At 54.8% G+C, this 24,318-nt stretch overlaps 9 protein-coding genes across 9 annotated transcripts; 5 read left to right on the top strand and 4 right to left on the bottom strand.

Moving 5' to 3' along the window:
- The first annotated feature begins 943 nt into the window (after nt 1-943).
- On the top strand, nt 944-3,328 carry P170DRAFT_139689 (RNP domain protein). The gene is made up of 9 exons (XM_024842458.1): nt 944-1,466; nt 1,607-1,659; nt 1,810-1,817; nt 1,881-1,974; nt 2,040-2,177; nt 2,269-2,320; nt 2,410-2,834; nt 2,900-3,053; nt 3,115-3,328. Exons 1-9 carry the CDS (start codon nt 1,082-1,084, stop codon nt 3,255-3,257), a joined length of 1,452 nt encoding a protein of 483 aa, XP_024705546.1. The 5' UTR covers nt 944-1,081; the 3' UTR covers nt 3,258-3,328.
- Nucleotides 3,329-3,705: 377 nt separating this feature from the next.
- P170DRAFT_139946 (uncharacterized protein) lies at nt 3,706-4,378 on the bottom strand. Its single transcript, XM_024842459.1, has one exon. The coding sequence runs from the start codon at nt 4,278-4,280 to the stop codon at nt 3,873-3,875; it is 408 nt and encodes a 135-aa protein (XP_024705547.1). The 5' UTR covers nt 4,281-4,378; the 3' UTR covers nt 3,706-3,872.
- Nucleotides 4,379-4,475: 97 nt separating this feature from the next.
- On the bottom strand, nt 4,476-7,237 carry P170DRAFT_445595 (SLM1 family PH domain-containing protein; the record flags this gene model as incomplete). The annotated part of the gene is made up of 4 exons (XM_024850726.1): nt 4,476-5,640; nt 5,718-6,055; nt 6,128-6,615; nt 6,697-7,237. 4 exons carry the CDS (start codon nt 7,235-7,237, stop codon nt 4,476-4,478), a joined length of 2,532 nt encoding a protein of 843 aa, XP_024705548.1.
- Nucleotides 7,238-9,701: 2,464 nt separating this feature from the next.
- On the bottom strand, nt 9,702-10,669 carry P170DRAFT_435444 (Tim17/Tim22/Tim23/Pmp24 family protein). Its single transcript, XM_024848934.1, has 4 exons — nt 10,439-10,669; nt 10,253-10,372; nt 9,986-10,180; nt 9,702-9,929 (listed from the first exon to the last, which is right to left on the bottom strand). The coding sequence occupies exons 1-4, from the start codon at nt 10,617-10,619 to the stop codon at nt 9,835-9,837; spliced, it is 591 nt and encodes a 196-aa protein (XP_024705549.1). The 5' UTR covers nt 10,620-10,669; the 3' UTR covers nt 9,702-9,834.
- A 102-nt stretch (nt 10,670-10,771) lies between these two features.
- P170DRAFT_139973 (ubiquitin-specific protease UBP2) lies at nt 10,772-15,887 on the top strand. Its single transcript, XM_024842460.1, has 11 exons — nt 10,772-11,189; nt 11,281-12,020; nt 12,083-12,290; nt 12,345-12,390; nt 12,448-12,842; nt 12,911-12,999; nt 13,061-13,598; nt 13,661-14,405; nt 14,468-14,888; nt 14,952-15,123; nt 15,213-15,887. The coding sequence occupies exons 1-11, from the start codon at nt 11,168-11,170 to the stop codon at nt 15,770-15,772; spliced, it is 3,936 nt and encodes a 1,311-aa protein (XP_024705550.1). The 5' UTR covers nt 10,772-11,167; the 3' UTR covers nt 15,773-15,887.
- A 687-nt stretch (nt 15,888-16,574) lies between these two features.
- Nucleotides 16,575-18,602, top strand: P170DRAFT_435448 (3-oxoacid CoA-transferase). The gene is made up of 3 exons (XM_024848935.1): nt 16,575-16,803; nt 16,874-18,053; nt 18,111-18,602. Exons 1-3 carry the CDS (start codon nt 16,741-16,743, stop codon nt 18,422-18,424), a joined length of 1,557 nt encoding a protein of 518 aa, XP_024705551.1. The 5' UTR covers nt 16,575-16,740; the 3' UTR covers nt 18,425-18,602.
- Nucleotides 18,603-18,768: 166 nt separating this feature from the next.
- On the bottom strand, nt 18,769-19,246 carry P170DRAFT_473818 (ubiquinol-cytochrome c reductase complex assembly factor 2; the record flags this gene model as incomplete). The annotated part of the gene is made up of 2 exons (XM_024853082.1): nt 18,769-19,164; nt 19,232-19,246. The coding sequence occupies 2 exons, from the start codon at nt 19,244-19,246 to the stop codon at nt 18,769-18,771; spliced, it is 411 nt and encodes a 136-aa protein (XP_024705552.1).
- A 144-nt stretch (nt 19,247-19,390) lies between these two features.
- Nucleotides 19,391-21,427, top strand: P170DRAFT_454827 (metal homeostatis BSD2 family protein). The gene is made up of 3 exons (XM_024851478.1): nt 19,391-19,740; nt 19,874-20,371; nt 20,465-21,427. The coding sequence occupies exons 1-3, from the start codon at nt 19,717-19,719 to the stop codon at nt 21,038-21,040; spliced, it is 1,098 nt and encodes a 365-aa protein (XP_024705553.1). The 5' UTR covers nt 19,391-19,716; the 3' UTR covers nt 21,041-21,427.
- Nucleotides 21,428-21,469: 42 nt separating this feature from the next.
- Nucleotides 21,470-24,301, top strand: P170DRAFT_454828 (uncharacterized protein). Its single transcript, XM_024851479.1, has 2 exons — nt 21,470-21,857; nt 21,921-24,301. The coding sequence occupies exons 1-2, from the start codon at nt 21,674-21,676 to the stop codon at nt 23,801-23,803; spliced, it is 2,067 nt and encodes a 688-aa protein (XP_024705554.1). The 5' UTR covers nt 21,470-21,673; the 3' UTR covers nt 23,804-24,301.
- Nucleotides 24,302-24,318: the final 17 nt, after the last annotated feature.

Here is a 24,318-nt window from a genome sequence, read left to right on the forward strand (position 1 = left end):
TTTGGGTCTCGCGAGGACCTTCCGAGTCATCGGCTCTGATTGGACTGGCCAGCCATTCTCTGGAGCTACTGTAAGGCACCGAGACGGGCTGAATCCCAGCTGCTGAATGCATCCCGGAGTGACTGGGCAAGGCCAATCACACCGGCCATGCGGTGTCGTGTCTGACAGAAGTGAAGGCTGCCATCTCCCCGCTTGCACCCTCCTTTATCTCGTGCTCGCTTCCAGTCTTTCCTTTCCTCCCTCTCCTCTCCCCCCTTTCTTCCCCCTTCTCTCTCCATCTGCCCTTTCTTTCTTCCTTCGTCATTGTCCGTTCCCATCCCGTCGGTTTTTTGTGGCTTACCTTTCCCCGGCTTGATCTCCAGCTGACGTTTATCGACCGTATCAAGTAAGTTGCGCTTCTTTATTTTATGTTATTTTTATTTTCATTTTCATCTTCATCTTACGGCCGGTTTTCTCGGGTTGAACGGGCAGTTGATGGGCGTTTCTTCCCGGTGCACCTCTCCCTCTATACTCTGGTCCCTTCCTCCTTTCCCCCGTCACTCACTCTCTCTCTCGTTAATTTCCCTCGTGCGCTGAAACCCCCAACTTTCTCCGGAGGGAAACAGATGGTGAGATTCGTTGCAAGCCTGCGACGGCTGGGAGGAGTTCCCACGCGGAGTTGGTCTGGGCGAGGATTGTCTGGCTTCGGTCCCCACTTGAACAACACGGGGAGGCTGTCGACTCTGGCTGCTCGGTCGGCGGGCATTGGAGGGATTCGGCCAGTCCGTCTTTTTTTACATCTCTTCTTTTATTTTTGCATCCTTGATCTCTTCTGCCTCTACCCTGGCTCTGCCCTGCCCTTCCACCTCCCCCCTGAACCTCCCCCCGAAGGTCCTCGCACGGGCGGCGCTGCTTTGTCACCGGCAGCTCCGCCCGTGTCACCTGACCCGGCGCTCTCCAATTCGATTCGACGGCCCATCCAGCTGTAACCTTGCGATCCCTGTTCTGTCTTCCCGCCCTCTTCCTATCTCCCCCGTCTCGTTTCTTTTCCTCCCTTTTTACTCCCTGGCCGTCCCCCACGTCAGGCCTCTTTCTTTCGTCCATGCCGGCCTCCTTCTCCGATACTGACCACGCGCAGCGCGAGAGGTCTCGTTCTCCCCGTCGTCGTTCGCGCAGCCCCCGACGCTCCAGCCGTCGTTCCTACTCGTCGCGCAGCCGTTCTCGCAGCCGTGACGATTATCGCCGCAGCGACCATCGCTCTCGCTCGCCCATGAGTGCTGCTCCTGGCCCTTCCGGAGGACATTCAGCTTTTGGTTACGGCGGGCGCAGTTACCCGCCTCCCCCCCGTTCGTTCGAAGATCGCGCTTCCGCCAAAGAACAAATGATGCAATCCGTGCGCGAGTCGTCCCAGCAAGACCGTCGTGTCTACGTGGGCAACCTATCATACGATGTCAAATGGCATCATCTGAAAGATTTTATGAGACAGGGTGAGCAGGGTCATATCGTGTCGGGCGTGTGATTTGTTTATTCATTGTTTTTTTTTATCGTCCGCGTCCGTTACATCTTGTTGGATTTGGAATCCGTGGCTGACCAGGAGGGGGAAATGATCTTTCCGCGTGATTTACAGCTGGAGAAGTTATCTTTGCCGACGTCTTACTGCTTCCGAATGGAATGTCGAAGGTGGGCGCCAATGCGTAGTTTGCGGCTGGTTTTCTTTTTTTTTGTGCCTTTTTTCCTGTTTCTGGCTTTCCCCTCTCCCCCCCTTCGTTGGCTTTGATTTGATGGACTGTTGGGTTGACGGGCTGGGCCTGGCTGTCCGGGATATTGTAGGGATGCGGGTGAGTTTTCGATCCCTTCACACTTTTGTTGATTTGCATTCAACCGGACTGACGCCTGGCCAGGATTGTGGAATACGCAACTAGGGAGCAAGCGCAGAATGCCGTCACCACGCTTAGCAACCAGAATCTGATGGGTCGACTTGTCTATGTCCGCGAGGTATGTCGATTCCCTGCCGCGGTCGTCGAGACGGATGAGGTGCTGATAATCCTGTTTCCATATAGGACCGTGAACCCGAGCCCCGTTTCACCGGCGGACCTTCCCGCGGTGACTTTGGCGGTGGTGGCCGCGGTGGTTTCGGAGGCAGTTTCGGCCCTCCTGGCGGTGCCGGTGGCGGCGGCCGTCAGCTCTACGTGGCTAATGTTTGTTGTCCCTCTTTCCCCGGTCCGATGGGTGTAACTGCATAGGATACTTGATCAGACACAGGTTATTGACCAATCTCGGCTTGTTTAGCTCCCCTTCAACGTTGGCTGGCAAGACCTGAAGGATCTTTTCCGTCAAGCAGGTAAGTTCCCTCTCCCGCGGCGAACGTCGTCTCAAACTGCCCCCCTGCTTGTGGCATCGGGCACTCGCGTTAACTCCGACTCCTTATAGCTCAACAAGGCGCCGTTATCCGTGCCGATGTCCACACCGATCCTTCCGGCCGCCCCAAGGGCTCCGGTATCGTCGCCTTTGAGTCGCCCGAGGACGCTCGCAATGCCATTCAACACTTCAACGGCTATGACTGGCAGGGTCGAGCCCTGGAGGTGCGCGAAGACCGCTTTGCCGGTGCCGGTCCCGGCTTTGGCGGCCGCGGTGGTTTCGGCGGCGGCTTCGGCGGTCGTGGCGGATTCGGAGGTCGCGGTGGCTTCGCTGGCCGTGGCGGCTTCGCTGGTGGTTTCGGCGGTCGCGGTGGCTTTGGCGGCGGCTACGGTGGTGGTCCCGGCGGCTTCGAGGGCGTGGCCTCCGTGCCGCCTAACCCCTTCACGGACTTTGCCACCTCGGGTGGCGACAAGAGCCCCGTCATCTACGTCCGTAACGTGAGTACTCGCCGTGTCTAGCCTTAGGAAGAGTGCTGGGAATGATTGAGCTAATGCCATGACAGCTGCCCTGGTCGACCTGCAACGAGGATCTAGTGGACCTCTTCTCGACTATCGGCAAGGTTGACCGCGCCGAGATCCAGTACGAACCCAACGGCCGCTCGCGTGGCACGGGTGTCGTGCAGTTTGACAGCGCAGATACCGCGGAGACCGCTATTGGTATGTTCTTTCCCTGTTGCTCCCCGGAATCGCCGACCGGGACGCTAACGAATATCACCAGCCAAATTCACCGGTTACCAGTACGGTGGCCGTCCTCTCGGCATCACCTTCGTCAAGTACATGAACGCAGACCCCGGCCATGGCGATGCGATCATGGACGGCGGCGACCCGACCGGAGGAATCACGCAGGATCAGATCATGTAATTGTATCCATGTCGCATCCGTTTATTTTGTTTTCATTTCTTTTCTTTTCTCTCCCTGCAGGTAGGCTTGTGAGGAAGAAAAAGTTTTGTGATGTCGGTTAAGACCAACGACCTGTTCTTGGGATGGATTCGAATATGTCATGTCATCTGATTCCCTCGTGTGCCTTCTTTCTCTTGCGTGTTACTCCTCTCGGCGGTCTGATTTTGTTTTTTATGTACGGGACCAATTGAATCTCGACCCATGTCTCCCATCTTTCGTTTTGCCTGAGCCGATATCTAGGATATCTAGGATCTCGTAGGATACCCGCAGCCTTAGGCATTGACTCAAGCTGTCACTCCCAGTTCTCGATATCTACACTGTAAACTGCAAGCTTCGAGATGATCTACGTCATCGCTCCACTTTCGACAGAAGATTATGGAGAGGGAATGATAGGAATACGATAGATAAGTCACGATCATGAATGAATTCATCAAGCAATCGAGCAATCCCATTTCGATCTAGATTGCGCGATCACAACAGTTTCGTCGATAGATTTAGATAGATATATATAGATGGATAGATGGATAAATGCCCAAACCAAGGCACGCATGGGAACATACGTCTCAAATTGAGATCTCAAATAGGTACCTGAATACCTAGAGCAACACACCAAAAAATAACGGGGGAAAAAGCTGAAAATATAGTACAGAGAAGCGAAATAACAGGCAATGAAATGAAATCATAAATCAAAGCAAACCATATAACCAAGACGCCTCTTAGAATCATATCCCATCCTGCCTTGCCGTGAGTCCTGTCCCATCCGAGGTCCCTCTGGACCTGACCTGACCAAACCCAACCAAACCAGTCCTGACCTGTTACCGGTAGGACGATAAACGCCAGAAATCCGAGCCGAATTCCTTTGTTGCTGTCGTGAACGAGGCAGAGAGAATGAACAAAGGAGATAATGAAAAAAAGCACGGACTCCAACACGGGTATCCAAGCTGAAAAAAATAATAATGTACAGAGAAGAGGAAACGAGACCATAAGAATCGGAACAAAGGGAATGAGTGACAAAGGAAACTAACAAAGGAAATAATTGCAGGGAAGGAAAGGGTCGGTGTGATAGGATAGATCAGAATGTGACTGCTCTGATTTCTTCTGTCCCTCACATCCATCCCTCTTTCCTTACCCCCTGATTTGGTTTTTCTTCTTTTCTTCCTTTTTTTTATATTTTCAGGTTTAGGCGGAGACATTGGCCGGGGGGTAATGTCCCGGGATTCTCAGTTCGAGGGTTGAGACGCTGTTCTTGCTTTGAGCAGACGGCCGTTTGCCTTCGGTAGTGACGCCGCCGGACGACATGACGGGGACGGTCTTCGCCGACGAGACTTCGGCGGCAGGGTCGAGGGTTTTCCTCTGCGCGTCGTTCAGGGGCTTTTCGGACCCTGAGATGGATGGCTCCGGGCCCTCGTCGATCGACGTGGGAACGGTGTTATGGGTGTGATCGGTCACATTGGTAGTGGTGGGCGCAGTGGATGCACTCTCGCCCCGGTTCCTCTGTTGTACAACCGAAGAATCACGCGAGCTCCCCGAGCCCATCCCGGCGACGAAGAAGGTTTGGGGTTGAGAGGAGCTATCTCGGTAGAACCGAGAGCCTTGATTCCCGGACGCAGAATAGGTTTGCTGAGCCTCCTGCTGTTTCTGACGAGCGACAGAGTCGGTGGGACTCATCCAACCACCGTAATAGCTGTCGTGTCGCTCAAAAGGGCTTCGAGGCCCTTCGGAACCCGCCGCAGATCGAGACTGATTCTCATCGATGCCACGATTCGACATGGGCCGGGCATTGGGATCGAAATGATCGGACAAGGAGCCGGCCGCGGCTAGCAGGTCTCTCTCACCGGAACTCTCTCCACTCGACGGCGACAGTGGGGCCTGCAAATGGCGGTCTATCTGCACATCACTGGGGAACCGGCCGCCCGGCTCACGGGGCTGAGACGCAGGCCGCTCCTGGTTTAAAACCGCAGATTCCGGCGAGTAGGGCGTTCGGTCGGCTTCGTCTTCATCCATGACTCCGTCGATGCTGGTGCGATAACTGTTCCCACTGACCGTTCGCACATGTCTCCGGACAAAAGCATTGCGGGCTTCACCCGTCTTGGAGATCAGGCTCTCGATGTCTTCGTACCACGCCATCATGGTCTCGTGAGATTCTGCACGGAAGACCCATGAGTGGCCCCGATGCATGGTGCCCGTCTGTCGGCCCTTCAGCATGAATTTGTGCGAGGTCGAATCCGGCTGCGAATGCGTGCCTAGCTTTTGCTCCGGGAGGTACAGCGACATGACCGGGGTTTGCCAGGCCACTCGATCGGCCGACTTGAATTCGTGAAGATGCGTCGGAGACAACACATACCTGCATTATTGGATTAGAAAGCAGGTTCTTTCCCCCGAAGACAAGGACAACAACAAGGAAAAAAAAAAGCATCTTACCAGCCAGGCGTATAGCTCTTCAGGTACTTGCTCTTACGCTCGAGCATCCCCGACCGAACTTCTGCAGCGGCGGGATGATCCTTGCCTGGATAAGAAATGTTCTCCACGTCTCGCAGAGGAACTCGAGGATCGACAAGCTCGTCGGTCGTGGCAATGAATGAATTCCATTCGTGATCGTGGGGCATGGAAATCGGTCCCGCCCGCAGTTTGTTGACAGTGTCGTACGTCTCGTCGGCTTCCCGTTTGAGAATGCTGGCATATGCGTTGTAGGCCTTCTGAATCTCGCTGACCACAATTGACTCTAGCTCGCGACCGGAATTTTCCAGGTTCAAGAACGCCTGCATGACGCAATGGAATTAGCGGTCAGATCTCCCGAAATAGGAGCGCATCGGAAAGAGAGGAGTTCATACCCGGTGCAAATAGTTCTCTTCCTCGATCTGCTTTTCGATCTGCTTATCCACACTCAAGCGGACGATGAAAGGGTCGCCCTTGCCCGAAGTTGCGGACGGGTCGGTGTCGACCAGTCCGAGTGATTCGTGCAGCTGTCGCACCGACTTGCGGGTGGCTTCGACTTCTTTGTCCACGGAGTTCCGAAAATCTCCCGAGAGACTCCTGATTTCCTTGGTTTTCTTCTGCAGGTCATTCCGGAGACCCATCAGCTGGCTGACGACCTCGCTTTCCACCTCGGCAGCCTTCGTCGCCTCCAGATAGCCTTGTCGGTGAAAATCTCGCAGGACTTCGGTCGCATCTCCCAGACCTCCGGATTTGAGGAATGTGGGAGGAAGGGACGTGTTGTTAATGACGTTCGATGCCGAGAGGAACAGTTTCGCTCGGGCTTCGTAGGATTTCTGGATTTCCTTGAAGAAGATGATCAGGTCCTTGAGGGTTTTGCGCCACGCTGCGGGAGACGTTAGCATTTCACGCGGAGACACCGGTATTCAAAAGGAGGCCCGGCGCGCCAGAAGGATTCCCGACTTACCCTGAAAGCGATTCGCCAATACCTCGGTGGGCGTTCCATCCGTGGGGATGGGGATATAGAAGGCGCTGTTTTGATCGTCGGCGCCTTCGACGCCATACTTCTCCTTATCTCCAAGGACCAGACTGCGCACGCTGCCGGCGCGCAAACTGCGTTTACTCCCGCTGCGGCGCATGCTGCCTCGTTTGCTGAGCGACGATTTCTTCTTCAGAGTACCGGTGCCGGATCGCGTCGGGGTTGCGGAGCGACTGGACATTTGCGAGACGGAGCGTTGCATTCCAGCGGACGAGGGGCCCTCGAGAACGACGGAGCCCCGTTGGGTAGCCGCATCGAAGTCCTCGTGGAAACGACCGGCACGAGGGAGGGCGGATGGTTCCACGACAGCGCCGTGAGCGAGATTGTAAGCGGAACTGCTGGCGGCGAAGGAGTTGGGTCGGGAGCCTGATCGCGTGCCGTATCCTCGACTGGAGATGGAATCGGGGGCTTGCGCGGTGGCACCATATGCGTCCTGCACGGGGGTTTGCGACCGTAATAGGGTGGCCATCGTTTGTATGGCAGGGAGAGGGAGGGGGAACGAAAGAGGCGGGGAGAGAAGGCGAGGGAGGCCAAGGAATAAAAGCGAGGAGGGGAAGGTTTGGAGAACCAGAGGCAACAGAGAATAATCGGGCGGTGCAGACCCAGACCCGGGATGGAGGATCAAATCAGAACGGCGGAACTGGAGCAGTCGGGCTGAGATAAGGCTATATAATACCGGGAGATAATAATAGCAGTCGAACTAAGTTGCCGATCCGAGAGGGGAGACCGAAGAGATGAATGATAGGAGAGCGAGAGAAAGGGAGGATGAGAGGACGAGAGGAAGAGAGAACGAAGAGGAGAGGAAGGAGAGGGAGAGGGAGATAGGGGCAGGGAGAGAGGATAGCAGGAAGATGAAGTCAGGACATAAAAATGAACTGAAATGAAATGAACGGGGATAAAAAAAATAAAAATAAAATGGAAATGAAAATAAAATAAAATGAAATTACGACGTCGAAAAGGAGAGCGAAGGCCCAAAGGATCCCAGTCGAACGATGAACGCGGCGTTACCCAGCGAACGGGGATGCTGGTCTGGAGCGAACTGTTATGCGGGGACCGTCACCGTTCCTCCTGAATGCTAATGTCCGTAGGTATATTTAATTTCGAAATATCGGCGTAAGACAATAATAACGAGAGCCAGTCGCTGTCGAACTGGCCGATCGCTGATACTAGCCCAGGTCCCACCGGGTCTAGGAGAGGCACTATCGAGGATTTAGGGGAGGGAGGGTCAGGTAGAGAGCAATTAATCTCAATCACTCCATCGATCGGAGGCTGTTCTGGACGGGTCAATGGGCCGGACTGGCTGTCTGGGAGGATGTACAAGAGTAAATATGGTCAAATGGCGATAAGAAGGGGCCCTGGTCGCCGCTTGCGGATGACGTCTACGCCGGTTAAGCTCCAAGGAAATGCGACGTTATGACCCAATCTCAATAATGGCTTCTCTTTTCTTGGTCTTTGGGCTTCACGGAATGACCGGAGCCGAGGGAGACCGACGTCCTGGCGTTGATGTAACCAGTGGAAGAGCATTCAGAGAGGTGAATCCGTTGCCCCGGAGGTGGGAAGGAAGTAAGTACGGAGTACCCTCCCTGTACACACAGAGTCAGTCTACCATAGACCATAGTAACGGGACATACTCCGCAAGGACTCCAACCACCACCTCAACGTGGCTGGAGGTCGCCGAGGAAAAAAGACCGCCGTGGCTGTGGCTGTCGTCCATGCCCAATGACGGCTCTGCATGGACTCTAGTCCGCTGAATCGTTCTTCATGCCTTCGATGGAGTCCGCAATCCCCCTTTTCCCTGCCCTTACCCACCGCGGTGGCAAACCCTTCCGTCCTTCCGCAGGAGAATTTTTTACCTAGAAAAAAAGGAGAACTTTCCGACGGGCGATCCCGCGGTCCTTGCACTGTCCTCCTTTCGGGATGGGCGGAGGCAGCAACTTTCCAAAGGCGAAAGTATCCGGGCATTTCGACGTCATGCACGGTTCATCCGCCTCCTCGATCGACGTCGATGGTTTGCATTGTCCATTGGATTGGCAGATGGCTAGTACCCTGAGGAGTCAGGACCTCCTTATTATTATCGTCAGTAGATCGGACCGATTCACTGGACGGGTGATCTCCACGACCTTCTGGAAAAAGCCCTTACCCGAGACCCGAACACTAACATGAACCAGCTTCGACTTACATCATTTCATGTAGTCGTAGTCCAGGATGGAGTAGTCCATTTTGATGTAGGAGACCCGACAATCCTCCAGGGTGTTTCCCCTGCGTGGATGATCACGCATTGCGGATTGACAGGGCGAGATCGGCATTTCCGCAGGCCCAAGTCTGAAGCGCTCTGTCACCTGGGATATGGATTATCTGCTTTTCTTTCTTGGCGTTCCCTTGCTTTGAGGACTTGGTCGGGTCTCTCCTGTGTACCTGTACTTTTGCAACCTTGAAGGGACATTCTCTACTCCGGAATAAGTTGGGGATCTCCAGGGAGGTGATTGGATAAGCCGACGACGTGATTGGCCCTCGCTCCCCCACCTCCGGGCCTTGAGGATGCCAGTATTCTAAGGCTTCTGTAGATTTGGAATATCAATTGCAGGATTCCATTGTTACTGTGGCCGGAACTTGGTCTAACCTACGTCCGTGGCGATGGGCAGTAGCCTCAAAAGAAGGTGATCGCTCACGAGAAGGGTATTCCAGACATTAGACCCCTGCTCTGGGGGATTCTCATCGATTACGACCCTGGATCTTCCTGCTCTTGCGTGACCGGTAGTTCCACTCGCTGGCCTGGTTCTCTCTCGTAGATAAGGTGACTGAAGACGTCCATTTACGGTAATCTGTCACAGCATGGACAGTATGATACGTCTTGGCGCGGGATCAAATAAGCATGGGTGTTGGACCGGGCATCAACGGCAGGGGACCCGTACAGAACGAAGCGTAGATGTCAACGGAAAAAGAAAACTTTCATTGGAGAATGTGCCAAATGTGCTAGCTAAAGGTGGTCGACACGAAGCGATAATTTTACACAAGGAAACTGGGAATCGGCAGGCGGGGGACAAGAGAGATCGAACCAAAGCTTCTTTATGACGCGGGGACGGGGGATGTGGGAACTTCGATGCCGTATGCCTCCTTGATTCTCTCTCGTCGTCTCTCGGCGTACCCGGGGGCGTAGATGCCTGCGACACGTGCATTAGTACGGGTCCGACCCTCGACGACTCGGGATTGAACGTACCTCGTCCCTCACCCAGCTCGGCGACGGTCTGCTCTCCCGACGTGCGGAATTGCTTTCGCAGCTGCGTCCGACGCTCAAATTCGTCGACAGAGCGGTCCTTCTGGTAACCCCACAGCGATCCACCGGTGAATTCGAAGGCGCCCATGCCGGTTGCCAGCGCCGCACCGTAGCCCAGGAGGGCGGGGAAAGTCCGGGCTGTACAGGTGAAAGACATCCGATTAGACCAATGGTTCCGCAACTCACAGAATTAGTTGGAGGGATACTAACCGCGCAGACCCAGAAGGGCTCCGGAGAAGAAACCGCCCAGAGCGACGTTCCAGTGGTCATCCTTCTCCCGCAGGTTGGCCGAGGCGTCCTTGACGAATTCGTAGGTACCACCCATGGCCGCTGAAGATTGCAGGGGTCAGCAAAGACAAACAGGCTACCAACGCAGGGTGCCAATGGCATGCATACCAAAAAGACCGATGGTGCTGCCGCTTCTCACGAACACACCCCAGGGTCCGACGTTCTTCTTCACCAGGGTGTTCTGCACAGCGGAAGTGAAAAGACCGACTCCACCGGTCAGCATGGTCGTCTTCAATGACGCCATGATGGTGTTCTTGGGGTGATAATGCTCTTCGGTATGGACAGCCATGGTGGCGGATGGAGGGGAGGAGTCGCAACTAGGCGTGCTGCTTGCAGTGGAGAGTCGTTTTGGCCGGTGATGCTGGGATTTTGGAAGTCGCTCTTTGTGCCGCCCGTCACCGCCTTCCCGCCCATCTGATGGAGAGCTTCATGCGAGTGGGTGAAGGCAGATGATCATCGCTCCAGCATCCTGTTCCTTTGACCGAAGACGCTCGCTTCTGTCCCTGTGCATCCTGTGCATCGTCACTTTTTTGTCAGTGGCTTCGTCTCGTGGTCGTTCTTTCGATATCCTCGCTTCAAAGCTGCCCGGTTGGAGTCCCGATTCCTACACTTGCCGCCCGCCTGGGGCTCCCCGCTGTCCCTACTGCCTGGGCCTTTTTGTCCTTCTAGACACAATCAAAGAATTCCGGAGCCTCCAGGCGTCCATCATTACGCTATCCTTTCTGAGAAAACCCTGTTATGCTGAACCCGGCTGTATGGGAAAAAGGAACTTTGCTAAGCGTCTTTGATCCTTGTCGCCTGATCCTCCGGTACCTGTGAGCTCCAGAGGGCCTACTAATGTCGTCCTTCCAGAGGCCAGGTACGTATGACCGACATCCGTGGCTTATCAGAGGCATCGCGAAAGTAGGTATGCTCGAATTTGATGCTAACGGGATTGATTTGGCTCCCAGGCAAGACTGCCCCGCGTCTTGTACAAGATATCCATGACTATGACTTCATCCATCCTCCGAGTACAGGGCGCAACCTCCTCCGCGACGTCCCACCCGTTTTCCCCGAACGCTCCGATGGCCAGCTGGAGTACAGCTCGCCGGTAGCATGTCGCCACCAATACGTGACCAAGCCCGCCCAAAGCTTTATGCAACCGGGCGTCGGTAGTCCCCCGAAAGTGTCCGCCGTGTGCTTGAAGTGCCGGTGTCACTTACAGGCCGTCGTGACATTTACCTCCGCTCTCGCTCGTCCCAGCCAGGGCCCGGCAGGCCACATACATCATTTTATCTATAAGTCGGGGAGACAAGTCGGCGGGCCATCGCCCGAAGAGATCACGTACAAAGGGCAGCCGGCGGAAATGTATCGCTACGAATGTTCCTACATCACCTGCCCTGTCGGGGTGTCAGTCCGAATCGCTTCTCCCCTGCTCAACGAGGATTCGGTTCAGCTCTTGACGGACCCCGATGTATTGCAGAAACGAGCGAATGAAGCGATGGCAACGTACCCTGATCGGATGGAAGGGATGGCAGCGCCGGACCCTCTCACCGTCTTGATCACGTTGCGCACATATCTAAGTAACGCTCTTAATGATGGCCAGCGGAGCAAGTCGATATCTGCCGTCAATAAGAGGTTCATGAACTGTTTTGGCATTGAAGGGCAGCCGTGCAAGGAGTTGCTAGAATTTCTGGAGTTCTCCGCTAAGGTACGTTTTTGTATCATCCGTTAACGACTACGTGCTGGGTCTGTTTCTGACGTCCTGTTCAGACTGAAGGCTTTTGGGAACCTCCCCGGCCTAGTCCCTGGGCAGAATTCCCCTACCACGACCAGCTTAAGATCTTTCTCGACGACGCAATCCATGAACTCGCCGCGCTTATAGAACAGAGGCCATCAATCGAGAAGAAAGGGCACCAACTTGAATTCAATCACAACCCGGCTAGAAATGACCTTCTTTCAGCCCTGGGATGTCTGGATTGTGAGTCCACGTTCATATTATGCGTTAGTAAACTCGGCTGAACAATTCATTTAGATCCGATGGCTTTTCGACTCGACGAGTTTCAAATGGCACCTGAACCGTTTGTGTCACCCACGAATTAGATATTACTAGGGTGAGTGCTGATTGACCGATCTAGGTTCTACGAAGATTTGGGAGTCGTCGAAGATATGTCATCTTCCACAATAATAGAAGCATTCAATCGACAAGTCTCGGTGGACTCGGGAAGAACGCCCATATATCTACACTGTCTTAAATCGATTGGAAGTCTTCGGGGCGGGGAGGATAGGGCTCTCATTGACCAAGCAGTCCAACTGGCTTACGCAGAAGGCAAATATACCAACGAGGACGTCTTTAATGCCTACAAGTACTTTGGACTAAGCCATGACGATACTCGCCTTACTGAGGATAGCATCATTGGGAAGTTCTATGCTTACTTGAGCTCCACCACCCAGGAAGAAGAAACTCGTCAGCAGCTATGGAGAATCGGAGACAGCAGGCGCAGTGAGCGTATCAAAGCAGCGGCTGAAGACAGTATGTTTCATAACCTGTCGCCCGCGACAGCCCAGATTAACTCAGATATGACTAACGGATGATACCAGGAGTTGCGACTGTTGAACAAGCCCAGGTATTTCTGGGAGTTAGCGATGACACATCCGACGATTTTATTATGGCCATGTACACAGCTAAGGTACGCTTCTTGCCACTCTAAACGTTCATCCGGAATTGTAGGTACTGACAATATGGCTTAGGTTAACGACAGTCCGTCGACTAAAGATCTCGCAAGACGTGCGATTGGAATCATAGCCGACGCAAGAAAGTCGACCGCTCTCAAGCACTTCTTGAATACTGGTGAAATGACGGCCAGTGAGATGGACCTTGGGGATGCGTATCGTCTCCTCCAGATTCCCGATCGCACGGTGGATGAAGGAGCAATCATGGCGGCTTACACGATTTGTGTCGATGAGGCCCCTGCGCAAGTTGAAACTTACAATCAGGCATTGGCAATAATCGCTAAGGAGAAAAACAGCCCGTTGTTGAGTAGCATGGTCTCCGGTTCTGCCCCCAAACCTGACCGAAACATGTCAGAATGGCCTGTGGGACTGGAAAACATTGGCAACACTTGCTACCTGAACAGCCTGTTGCAATTCTACTTTTCAGTGCGCCCATATCGCCAGATGGTACTCGATTTCGAGAAATTCAAGATGGCTATCAACGACGAGAGTTTGAGCAAGAAGCAGGTGGGATCCCGCAAAGTCTCACAAAAGGAGGTCGAGCGGTCTCAAAAATGTAGGTGGCGCTTTGGACCCTGAATGTGCAATCGATGGAAGACTTATCATTTGTTATATCAGTCTTGAGAGAACTGCGCACCCTGTTTAATGACATGATCCACTCCCCCAATTCTCATGTTATCCCGGGGCAGGAGCTGGCACGGTTGACTTTGATCAGCCCTTCGAATGAAGCTGCAATCCGTCGTCGGTCCACAATATCTGCCATTCGACCTGGCGGTCTCGGTGAAATAAATGGCGCCCCAGTTTTGGGTCCTCTTGGACCACCCCAGCTGCCTGCGGACGAGGAGACGCATAATTCAACAGCCCTCGATACGGAAAAGCGCCAACGTTCAGCAATAAGCGACGTTGATAGCGACGCCACCCTTGTCTCCGATGGCAACAAGAACGCGACGCCGGCCGCTTCAAGTGATGATGCCACAATTGTTTCCAGCGATGATGCTACGATTGCCCCCAGCGATAAACCCACCATCAGCCCAAGTGAGGACAAGGAAAATGAGCTGCCACAGCCCGCCGATGCTGTAATGACGGACGTGCAGGGTGAATCGGCCTCTGAACCGCCCCAAACCACTGGTTCCGACAACAAATCCGCTGTGGAGAAAACCGCACCTTCCAACAAACCACCGCCCGTGCCTCCTCGTCCCGTGCCACAGGGCGATACACAGAAGCAGCAACTATTAGATGAGGTTGAGATCGGAGCGCAGCAGGATGTGACGGAGGTGATCAACAACGTGCTTTTCCAGAGCCAGTGTGCTATTGAGCCAAACTCGATCGCTGCGGACGGCGAGCAGATCGACCGGATCAAGGAGTGAGTCTCTACTCTACTTATCTGCCCTAGTTTTGAAGCTTACAGGCATCTTTTCTCAACAGTCTCTTCTACGGACAAGCCAAATCTTACATCCTTTCCAAGGAAGGCGTGCGGTCCAAGGAGGAACGGTGGTGTGATATCAAGATCGATGTTGCAACTGGATCCCGTGATATCTATGCCGCCATCGACGGTGCTTTCGACATCCAAAAAGTTAATGTTGGTGACTCCGTGGCGGAGCAATTTGGTGCCATAAGCAGACTGCCGCCTGTGCTCCAGATCCAAGTACAGAGAGTCCAGTTCGATCCTGTGAAGAAACGCTCATTCAAATCCACGCACCACCTCGAGCTAAAGGAAACCATCTATCTCGATCGCTATATGGACACCCAACAGCCAGAGATCATGGATCGTCGACGCCAGTGCTGGGAATGGAAGGAAAATCTAAGGAAGCTCGAGGCTCGGCGCGATGAGCTGCTCCGCATTGATGTAAGAAAACTACTCCGGCTTGGATTGGACACCAAAGGCCAACCTTTCTGACGCTTAATATAGGAAACGGATTCCTACGATATGCCAGCCTTGTTCAACAGCGCCAAGGAGGTCCTTGAGGACCTAAATTCTTGGAAAGGCAACCCAGAATTAGCAGACGATGCTATTGATGTTGACCCGCAATTGTTCCCTAAACTTGAGCAGGTGTCGCAGGTAGCGAAGTCTGAACTAAACAGTGAGTCTTTTTTTTTCTTTTTTCAGGTCACATTTATTACTTCTTCAGATCACCTTGAAACTATGGGTCGGTCAGCTGACACATTGTAGGCATCAATCAAGAAATAAAGGATACGCAGACAATGATTTCCAGTCAGTTTGCCGACTCTAGGCGTCTGCCCTATCGTCTCTATGCAGTCTTCGTTCATCATGGGTCTGTAACATTCGGCCACTACTACATCTACATTCGCGACTTTGAACGAAATATCTGGCGCAAGTACAACGATAACTACGTGACCGAAGTCAATGATCTGGATGAGATCTTCACGAACAATGACCGTCAGAATCCGCCGACGCCTTATTTCCTTGTCTATGTCAACGACGGCATGAAGGAGCGCTTGGTCGATCCCGTTTGCAGACAGGTGGTTGAGAGCCAGCCGGAGAACGAGCATCAGCCAGTTGCGGACACGGCTACCGCCATGGAAGGAGTCACTACCCAACCAGTGGCGAACGAAGTGGACATGAAGCCACCATCGTATGATGAGATATGGACTGACAAAGGTGTACCAGGTACGGGAGATCACCATCGAACCGTCGGGGTGGGAGACGGCAAGGAAACTCCAACATGGCCGTCGAAACAAGACACTAACTACCAGACTGTGGAATGGTAGGCTCCGAGACCAATTCGCCAGCTGGAGTCATGCTTCCGAATCCATTGAAGCGCAAGGGGTTAGATGATGTGGCATGGTGAGAGAGAGGGAGAGGAACCTGCATGGCATTCTCGTATCGAAAGATGTCTTCTGATGACGATGGATCGAGCCACCCATTGTGCAAAAGCCGGGGGGATGGATTCGTCGGAGGACTGAGCCTAGGCCGGGCTACCTCATTCTTATTCTTGTGATTATTTGCAGAGGGGTTGTAATGTTGTTTTACATGTGCATGGTAGCGGGTCATTGTTAGCTGTGATCGTTGTTTTTCTGTAAATAGCGGACGATACCATCGTGATGAACGCAATGATGATGATGTACAGAGTTAACTTCAAGGTTGTCTACTCCAGAATGGCTGAATCAGCGGACGATCCGAGGCGGGCCGCGGATCGGCATCGGAAGCGCCACTTGTCGGTTGTCCACGGCGGGAGCTGCTGCGGCATAGACGAATGCAGTGAAACCGTGGGATTCCTCCGCAGGACAGGGCGAAAACAGGCAAGAAACACGTATTCAATGGAGAAACGGTGAGATAGAAACATCATTGTTGCCAGAGGGTTGGGGTTTACTCCGGCGTACGCAGTAGAGGTCCGCCGAAAAGTACAAGTGCCGGCCTGAGGCTGCTAGGCCAACGTGATCTCCAGGCTCCTGCGGGGGCATTCCGGGGTTTACTCCGTAGGGCGGATTGGCTTCCGCAACTCCGCAGCTGCCCGCCGCGCCCGATCTATTTATCCCGTGGTTCTTGCGCTGGAGCTGCAACCTTCCCTCTGTTCTTTCCGCCTCCCAGTGCCATTCTCTCGCAAAGCTTTACCTCGAAGATCGGATGAAGACTGTCGATTCCTCCATTTTCAGTTTAAACTCCCGCAGCTGTTGAAATAAAGCCACCCCTTCTTTCCCTCTCACAAGTCCTCGCCTCACTAGGCACTCAATTCGTCATGCCTTCACAAGTAGCGACTTCCTTGCGCCTAGCAAGGCAGTTCTCTGCTAATCCAGCCAAGGTAAGTCTGTGGCCAATGTCTTACACCGCCCAGGGATGAGACTCGGAATGCTCACCTTCGGTGATTATAGCACCAAAGGTTTCTTGCACGTGCTTTCTCGAGCAGCACTATTCGACCTGAAATCAACAAGGTCCTCTCGTCGGCCGAGCTGGCAGTCAAGGACATGAAGTCCAATTCAACTCTTCTGGCAGGTGGCTTCGGACTTTCCGGGGTCCCGGACACGCTCATCAATGCGGTGCGAGCCAATCCCTCGATTTCCGGATTGACAGTAGCCAGTAACAATGCCGGAGTCGACGGATCTGGGCTGGGTCTCCTCCTTCAGTCTCGACAAATCAAGAAGATGATTGCCAGCTACGTGGGCGAGAACAAGACCTTCGAGCGCATGTACTTAACCGGCGAGATCGAGCTCGAGTTGACACCGCAAGGTACCCTGGCGGAGCGTTGTCGATCCGGAGGCGCCGGTATCCCTGCGTTCTATACCCCCGCGGCTTTTGGAACGGTCGTTCAGACGGGTGAGCTGCCCCTGAAACACAATGCCGACGGTACCGTCGCGCAGTACAGCCACCCCCGGGACGTCAAGGTGTTCGACAACAAGAGCTACGTGATGGAGGAGGCGATCAAGGGTGACTACGCTTTCGTCAAGGCCTATAAGGCCGACAAGCTGGGTAACTGCCAGTTCCGGTATGCTGCCGCCAACTTCAACGGAGCCATGGGACGTAACGCGAAGATGACCATCGTGGAGGCGGAGCATATCGTGGAGCCAGGCGAGATCGATCCCGCAGCCATCCACCTGCCCGGTATCTACGTGAAGCGTGTCATTCAGAGCACCGAGCCTAAGAATATTGAGAAGTTCACTTTCGCCAAGGAGGAAGGGGACGATGCGGCTGCTCTGGGCAAGGGCGACACTGCCACCAAGCGGGAGCGTATTGTTCGTCGCGCAGCCAAGGAGTTCAAGAACGGGATGTATGCGAACCTGGGCATCGGAATGCCCATGCTGGCCCCTAACTTCGTGGATCCTTCGGTGGAAGTGATGCTTCAGTCTGAGAACGGTATTCTGGGTCTGGGACCCTACCCTAAGAAGGGCCAGGAGGATCCGGATCTCATCAATGCGGGTAAGGAGACCGTGACTCTTTCGCCTGGCGCCGCTGTCTTCGGCAGCGAGGAGTCCTTCGGTATGATCCGTTCGGGACGTATCGACCTGACCATCCTGGGCGCTATGCAAGTCAGCGCCCGAGGTGATCTGGCTAACTGTGAGTTAACCCCTCAAGTTATTCCTTACTTCCCCAGTGCTAACGAGGGTCTGACAGGGATGCTTCCTGGCAAGATCAAGGGCTTCGGTGGTGCTATGGACCTGGTGTCCAACCCGTCGGCCACCAAGGTGGTAGTGACGATGGAGCACACCGACAAGAAGGGCAACCCCAAGATTGTCAAGCAGTGCGAGTTCCCCCTGACCGGGAAGTCCTGTGTCAGCCGGATCATCACCGATCTTTGTGTGTTCGACGTCGACTTCACCGACGGTCTGACTCTGGTCGAGCTGGCCGACGGAGTCACGGTGGACGAGGTCCGCAGCAAGACTGAGGCTTCATTCAAGGTGGCCGATGACTTGAAGCCCATGCTATAAAAGCAATTCGCCTCTCTGTGCTATGGATAGGTGACAAGTTTGCATACATGATTGTGATTTTCAAGCGTATAGGGTTTGATCGGTTGATCGGGGACAAAACAAAAAAGACATATCTGGATAAGACACTGTAAATACTATGCCTCATTGAGTTTAACAATTCATTGCAATTTATGGACATGATCAAAAAGACAACCCCCTAAACAGCTCCCCAGTAAGAATTGAGTTTTTTTTATTCCCTTTCTTCTCTTTGATATATGTACATCTACCCAACCATCATTCCAAAACATTAGTTAGTAGTACAACCGATAAGCATAGCAATACAGCCCCACAACTCTCTCAACTGGTTACTTCAACCTGAAAAGCCCCCTCATCCTCTTCCCCAATCGCCCCAACCAGTCTCGCGACGGCGCCTCCGCAAACTCCTTGATCACATTATCGTAATGGTCCGGGTTGCTGGCGGGCCGTCGCAACTTCGGTGGCAGCGGATACCGCCGGGCGTAGCGGTTCTCCAGCAACGAGGACAGGGCGTTTAACGAGGCCTCTGAGATTTCGCCGCCCGGCGCGGACTGCGGTTGCGACTGCGACTGCGACTGCGGTGGTTGTTGCTGTGCGGAGGATTGGGGAGGGAGGCGGGAGCGAAGGTAGGTTTGGACGGAGACGGAGGCTGGGCGGACAGGATCGGAGGGCCAGTGGTTGAGGAGATGTGAGATGCGCGCCTGGATGGATTGGGGGCCGAGGTTCTGGGGGGGTGTGGTGGTTTGATTAGTTCTGGGCGATCTAGCTAGGGACCGCGATGGAGGGACGTACGGGTGGTTTGACCATGATGGCGGGTGGAAGTTGAGTTGGGGAGTATGTGGTGGGTGGCCAGAGAGGAAGAATATCTTCTGGAACAGAGGGAGGGAGGAAATATCAAGAAGGGTCGCGAAGTCGTGATGGTGGGTAATGCACGCAGTAGTATGTAGTTCTCCGGAGTCAAGAGGAAGATAAAAATAAAATCACGGGATGGGGGCAAAGTCACGGGAGGGTCATGCCCCAGGCAGCCATCCGGGGTGGATCTTCTCTCTTTCTTCCGCTCTCCGTCTTTCTCCCTCGTCCATTCATTCATTCCCTCTCTTTCTCGTCTGTTCCCCCCCGGCCTCAGCGCCTCCGACCATCTCCTTCATCTCCGTTCTTTTGTCCCTCTCCTTGATCTCGAGTCGCTCTACATCCCTGTCGGCCTTTTTCTGCACCCGGCCTCCCTCACGACCTTGCCTTCATTTCCCGGATCGTCGGCCCCCCTCGTTCCGCTCGTCATGAGCTCGCAGCGTTACCAGCGGGTAAGAGTCACGCCATCGCCTTTTCCTCCACGATATTCCCCTGGACGGAAATCTCTCGATACCTTTTTGCGTCTATTGGTGTAGAAAATGCGATGCGGTGGCGGAACGGATTTGCTAATACGATGCTATTCAGGTGAACGCCCATGACGATGAGGAGGCGCCGCAGTCCCATTCGTCGATCCCTCTCCGACCCAACCCAACACCCTCTTCTCCGCCGCCCTCATTTCGCTCTCGCTCCTCCTCTCCCTCCACGAGACGTCTTCTCCAAAATGATCCCCATGATAACGGTGCCGATGAGACCCTCGCCGCGGCGTTTGGCGATGGCAGCGACTCCGAAGACGATGACGAACCCGATGACCGCCAACGACTAATGCGTGCCCAGCCCGACTCCCATCCGGTCGCGGATAGCAACAACACCACAGCGAGTGCCTCATCATCGGGCGCTGGCAGCGGATCACAATCCTCAGGGGAACAGTCTATGCCCGCAATGCAACGGAGACCGACGATTTTGCCATCATTTAATGGTTCCAGCTCCGGCCCGGGTCGCATGATCAGTTCTTCGAACGATGGCGTCTTTGCGAATCTGGCGGCGAAGCCTGAGCGAGGGGAGAAGAACGAGGATATGCCTCCGGTATGTTGACCATTCTTCCCCCCCCCCCCCCCCCCGTCGATGCTGTCGGTCTCTGTGGTTGGAATGCTAACCTTATCTCTTTTTGATATGTAGTCCTACGAGGAAGCCGCTGCTGACGCCACTCCCCCCTACTGGGAGACCACCATCGTGGCGCCCGGAATTGCGTCCGACGAGGTGTATGTGGATGGACTGCCGGTCGGATCGGTGTTCTCGTTTGTCTGGAATGCGATGATCTCGATGTCGTTCCAGCTGGTCGGTTTCCTGCTCACGTACCTCCTCCACACCACACATGCGGCGAAGAACGGAAGTCGAGCCGGCCTGGGCCTCACCCTGGTGCAGTACGGCTTCTACATGAAGGGTGGTAGCGAATCTCGAGGGGGCGAAGAGGGCTCCGACCAGTATGTAACGCCGTCCGACCCTAACAGCCACAACTTCGACCCGAACTCGGTCAACGAGGGTTCGGGTGGGGATGGAGGCAGCGCTGCGGACATCAGCACGAGTGACTGGATCTCGTACATCCTGATGATCGTGGGGTGGTTCATCTTGATCCGGGCCATCAGCGATTTCCTACGAGCTCGACGGCACGAGCAGCTGGTGCTGCAGAGCCCCGATCGAGGGTTGGGCGTTCCGGTCATTGCGGAAGGCGAGCGATCGGAGACTGTTGTTTGAACTTCCTCTTGTTCTCGTATATGGAAGCCTGTCTATAAATCATCTCCGGGGGTTACCCTCCCGGACCGTCAAGGTTGGAGCTTCGGAGCTAGGGAGTTTTCTTATTTCTTTTTTGATTTCGTGCATTGATTTGTTCCTGCGTTGGATTTTTGGCGATTTGCGCTGGCATCCGGAGAGCAAAACCCCGGACCAGCCGGCGAGATTGCCACGCATTCAGCCTGCATTGTAGCTATTTATCGGATTGACTAGGGGGTGTTCGAGATACCAAATGTGAGACTACAATATCCGCCCGCGCCATTCCCCGGACTTTGCCTCCGGATGGCGTGGCATTCACCAGGCAACCCTATTCTTATGCTTATTCGGGGCAGCGTTACGAACCCTGTGGCTGTTCCCTTTCTATTCCCTTTCTATTTCGATCGTCCTGCAGGATTTTCCTCTTAAGCCCCCTTAATTCCTCATCCACCCTCGTCCAGCTTCTGCCCAATTTTCTCTTCGCTGCCATGCGGTTCTTGGCGTCACCTCCGCCACTTCCTCTGCTTTGTTGACCCGCCGCCCATCCCTCCTCTTCCTCCGCTCTGTCGCTTCCCTTCTCCCTTCCTCGCCAGCCCTTCGCTCGCACTCGTTCCCTGGGAAATGGCCAAGGCCGATAACGCGGTGGATGACGAATCCGCCGACATCCCCCGCGGGCCCGTCGAGGCCCGATCGCTGTCGGCCATCACAGGCATCGCCTCCAACCCCCCCGCATACCCGCGGAATCCCACGCAGAAGAAACTGGACCCCCTGGTGCTCTACATCGTGCGAGTGCCTGGTAGCAAAGGTATACTGGATCTCTTCGCCCATGCGACTGCTTTGTACTAACTCTGCTGGTTTCCAATGCCAGATGTCTTCCTGTCGCCTCTTAAGCCGCCCACCAAGGCCAGTGTTTCCGCCGAGGCCATCAATTCCTCGCTGTACTACCTGCACGTCGCCACCCCCGATGACCAGGCCTTGCTGCACGAGGTCGAACAGGAGCGAGAAGAAAAGGCTCGGCTACGGCGCGAGATGGGCGAAGATGCCGACCTGCCCCCTGAATTGGCGCGATTGAATAACGTCCGACGAAAACCGGTTCCTGGTGGTGGTAACAATGGGGATGCTACGAAAAAAGAACCTCCCTCTACGCCTCCGTCGCTGCCTGTTCGCCCGCCCATGCAGTCGCCATCGCATTCGACAGCCTCGCTGCAACCGCCTGCTCTGCCGACCCGCCCGTCGCTGTCCCCGCGATCGTCGGCGGATTTCGCCGGCGCGGTCCCTCAGCATCGCCAGGACTTTCTCGACAATCCGACAGACGATCCGACGTCCGCTCGCCCGCGCCACCCACTCCCTCCTCTTCCGCAGGACGAAGACGGTTTAGATGCATACGAAGAAAACGTCATGAAGAAGCCTCAGCGATGGAGTGCGCTCGGGGGGTACATCTCGCGCGGCCAGGAGAGCTGGAAGGAGAAGTACGAGGCTCTTTCCGCGGGACGTCACAGTCTTGACTCCCGTGACCCTCGAATGCGACCGACTTCAGCGCACGCCAGCCCTTCATACACAGGCATGGGCTCCCCGGGGAGAAGCCCCGGCCATTCTCCCACCCGCAGGCCGCAGGAGAGCAGGGCACCCGAGCGACCTGGTTTCCACATCACGCTGATCCGTCGCGATCCTACGCATGGCAGTCAGTGGAACGTCGCGACAATGTCGACACCCCGGATGGACGGTGGCGCCATTGACATCGAGGTGTTCACCCCCGGTTACAAGCGGTTTGCGCAGAGCGAACCGCTCTCTCTCGCCAGTCTGGGGGTGAATCTCCCGTCGGAAGCCCGCAACTCCCTCAATCTTCCTCGGCAGAGCGAGTCTTCCGAGACCGCCAGCAGCGAACCCGCGCAACCGCGTCGGTTCCAGCGGAAGCTGTGCGTATCCCGGCCGCATGCGCCGGAAGAGTCGCGAGGGTCGCTGGATGTCCCTGGGGCTCGCCCGTCCATCGAAAGTCTCGGCAGACCCAGCAGCCAGGGCGGCGGAGGGGCCTCCAAGCTCAAGAGCGGTTATTACACCTTCACCTCGCCCTGGAACGGGACCTGCACCTTCTCAACCAGTGTCAACGGTCGCAGTCTCAAATGCAAGCACATGATCCCCATGCCGGGGTTCCCTCCGTCCGGCGGCGGCAATGGCGCTCCCGAGAATCCCGCCGTCACCGTCGCCGAAATCCGCTTCAACACCCCCTTCCAGGCCAGCCATCTCCCCCATAACCCGGGGCCCTCTCACACCTCGCCCTTCTCTCTCAGCCAAACCGCCGGCTTCAAGGACCCCGCTGCCCTATACGAGCCCGACGGCCCCTCCTCCGTCTTCCCGCCGCCAACCTCCAAGCGCAGCTCCCTGGCGTACTTCTTCAACGCCCACGCGCAAGCCTTCACCAACCGCCCTCGCTCGCGCTCCGGCGCCAGCACCAACTCCAACCATAACCCGCCACCCCCGTCCACGCCGCCCTTTCCCGCGCGCAAGCCCTCCCTCAGCAGCGCTAGCAGCGTCGACATCGATGACCCCTCCGCCGAACCCCGTCGGCCGCTCCGTCGGCCGCCCAGCGAAGACCGACTGGACTTCAGCCTGGCCCGGGAACCCGCGGGTGGAGGCATGCGCGGCAAGAGCGCGAAACTGGGCAAGCTGGTCATCGAGGACGAGGGCATCAAGATGCTGGACCTTGTCGTCGCATCTTGCATGTCGGTATGGTGGCGGGGATATTATTACTAAGGACTTGTGCTGTCTGTATTCTGAAACCTGGGTTAAGATGAGGTGAGGTGTGGGGATGGATTATTTGCATCATTTCGCATTTTTTAGGGAGTTTCTTTGTTTTATTTTTTTCTGATTTGATGGATTCGTTTTCTTTCTATTTTCCTTTCCCCGGCTTACTCGCACTTGATATCTGTGTGTTTTATTTTTTTTTTTTGCATTGATGTTGTTTTGTTTGTTTTTCACCTGGACTGGACCGACTGGACTATGGATGGATGTCTCATCTCATCCTCTCACTCTGATCTCGTCAGGTTGAGGTAGGGTGAAATGATACAGACCCTCACTTGTCCAGTCCCAAATCCAACCCCATTGCATATGATTGATGATTGACGATGATTCCCTCGAGAGCCGGACGGATGGATGGATTTCCTTCTCGATTTGTTGTTTGCATGATACTCGAACTAGATAGAGCTAGCTACCTACAATTATAAAGAAAAGTAGCACGAAATCAAGCGAATTAACCATATCTGGAGATT

This window comes from Aspergillus steynii (genome assembly GCF_002849105.1).
Source record: "Aspergillus steynii IBT 23096 chromosome Unknown P170scaffold_3, whole genome shotgun sequence".
Classification (NCBI taxonomy): Eukaryota; Fungi; Ascomycota; class Eurotiomycetes; order Eurotiales; family Aspergillaceae; genus Aspergillus; species Aspergillus steynii.

Bases quoted from the DNA above. Each gene is read 5' to 3' on its own strand.
- P170DRAFT_139689 (XM_024842458.1), top strand. From the start codon at position 1,082: ATGCCGGCCTCCTTCTCCGATACTGACCACGCGCAGCGCGAGAGGTCT. The intron at 2,178-2,268 runs GTTTGTTGTCCC...CGGCTTGTTTAG, and splicing joins GTCAGCTCTACGTGGCTAAT to CTCCCCTTCAACGTTGGCTG. The intron at 3,054-3,114 runs GTATGTTCTTTC...GAATATCACCAG, and splicing joins TACCGCGGAGACCGCTATTG to CCAAATTCACCGGTTACCAG.
- P170DRAFT_139946 (XM_024842459.1), bottom strand. From the start codon at position 4,280: ATGGTCTCGTTTCCTCTTCTCTGTACATTATTATTTTTTTCAGCTTGG.
- P170DRAFT_435444 (XM_024848934.1), bottom strand. From the start codon at position 10,619: ATGGCTGTCCATACCGAAGAGCATTATCACCCCAAGAACACCATCATG. The intron at 10,181-10,252 runs GTTAGTATCCCT...TCACCTGTACAG, and splicing joins AGCCCTTCTGGGTCTGCGCG to CCCGGACTTTCCCCGCCCTC. The intron at 9,930-9,985 runs GTACGTTCAATC...CACGTGTCGCAG, and splicing joins CGAGCTGGGTGAGGGACGAG to GCATCTACGCCCCCGGGTAC.
- P170DRAFT_139973 (XM_024842460.1), top strand. From the start codon at position 11,168: ATGTCGTCCTTCCAGAGGCCAG. The intron at 12,021-12,082 runs GTACGTTTTTGT...CGTCCTGTTCAG, and splicing joins TTCTGGAGTTCTCCGCTAAG to ACTGAAGGCTTTTGGGAACC. The intron at 12,391-12,447 runs GTTTGTGTCACC...TGACCGATCTAG, and splicing joins TTTCAAATGGCACCTGAACC to GTTCTACGAAGATTTGGGAG.
- P170DRAFT_435448 (XM_024848935.1), top strand. From the start codon at position 16,741: ATGCCTTCACAAGTAGCGACTTCCTTGCGCCTAGCAAGGCAGTTCTCT. The intron at 16,804-16,873 runs GTAAGTCTGTGG...CGGTGATTATAG, and splicing joins TCTCTGCTAATCCAGCCAAG to CACCAAAGGTTTCTTGCACG. The intron at 18,054-18,110 runs GTGAGTTAACCC...AGGGTCTGACAG, and splicing joins CCGAGGTGATCTGGCTAACT to GGATGCTTCCTGGCAAGATC.
- P170DRAFT_454827 (XM_024851478.1), top strand. From the start codon at position 19,717: ATGAGCTCGCAGCGTTACCAGCGG. The intron at 19,741-19,873 runs GTAAGAGTCACG...GATGCTATTCAG, and splicing joins GCTCGCAGCGTTACCAGCGG to GTGAACGCCCATGACGATGA. The intron at 20,372-20,464 runs GTATGTTGACCA...TTTGATATGTAG, and splicing joins AGAACGAGGATATGCCTCCG to TCCTACGAGGAAGCCGCTGC.
- P170DRAFT_454828 (XM_024851479.1), top strand. From the start codon at position 21,674: ATGGCCAAGGCCGATAACGCGGTGGATGACGAATCCGCCGACATCCCC. The intron at 21,858-21,920 runs GTATACTGGATC...TTCCAATGCCAG, and splicing joins GCGAGTGCCTGGTAGCAAAG to ATGTCTTCCTGTCGCCTCTT.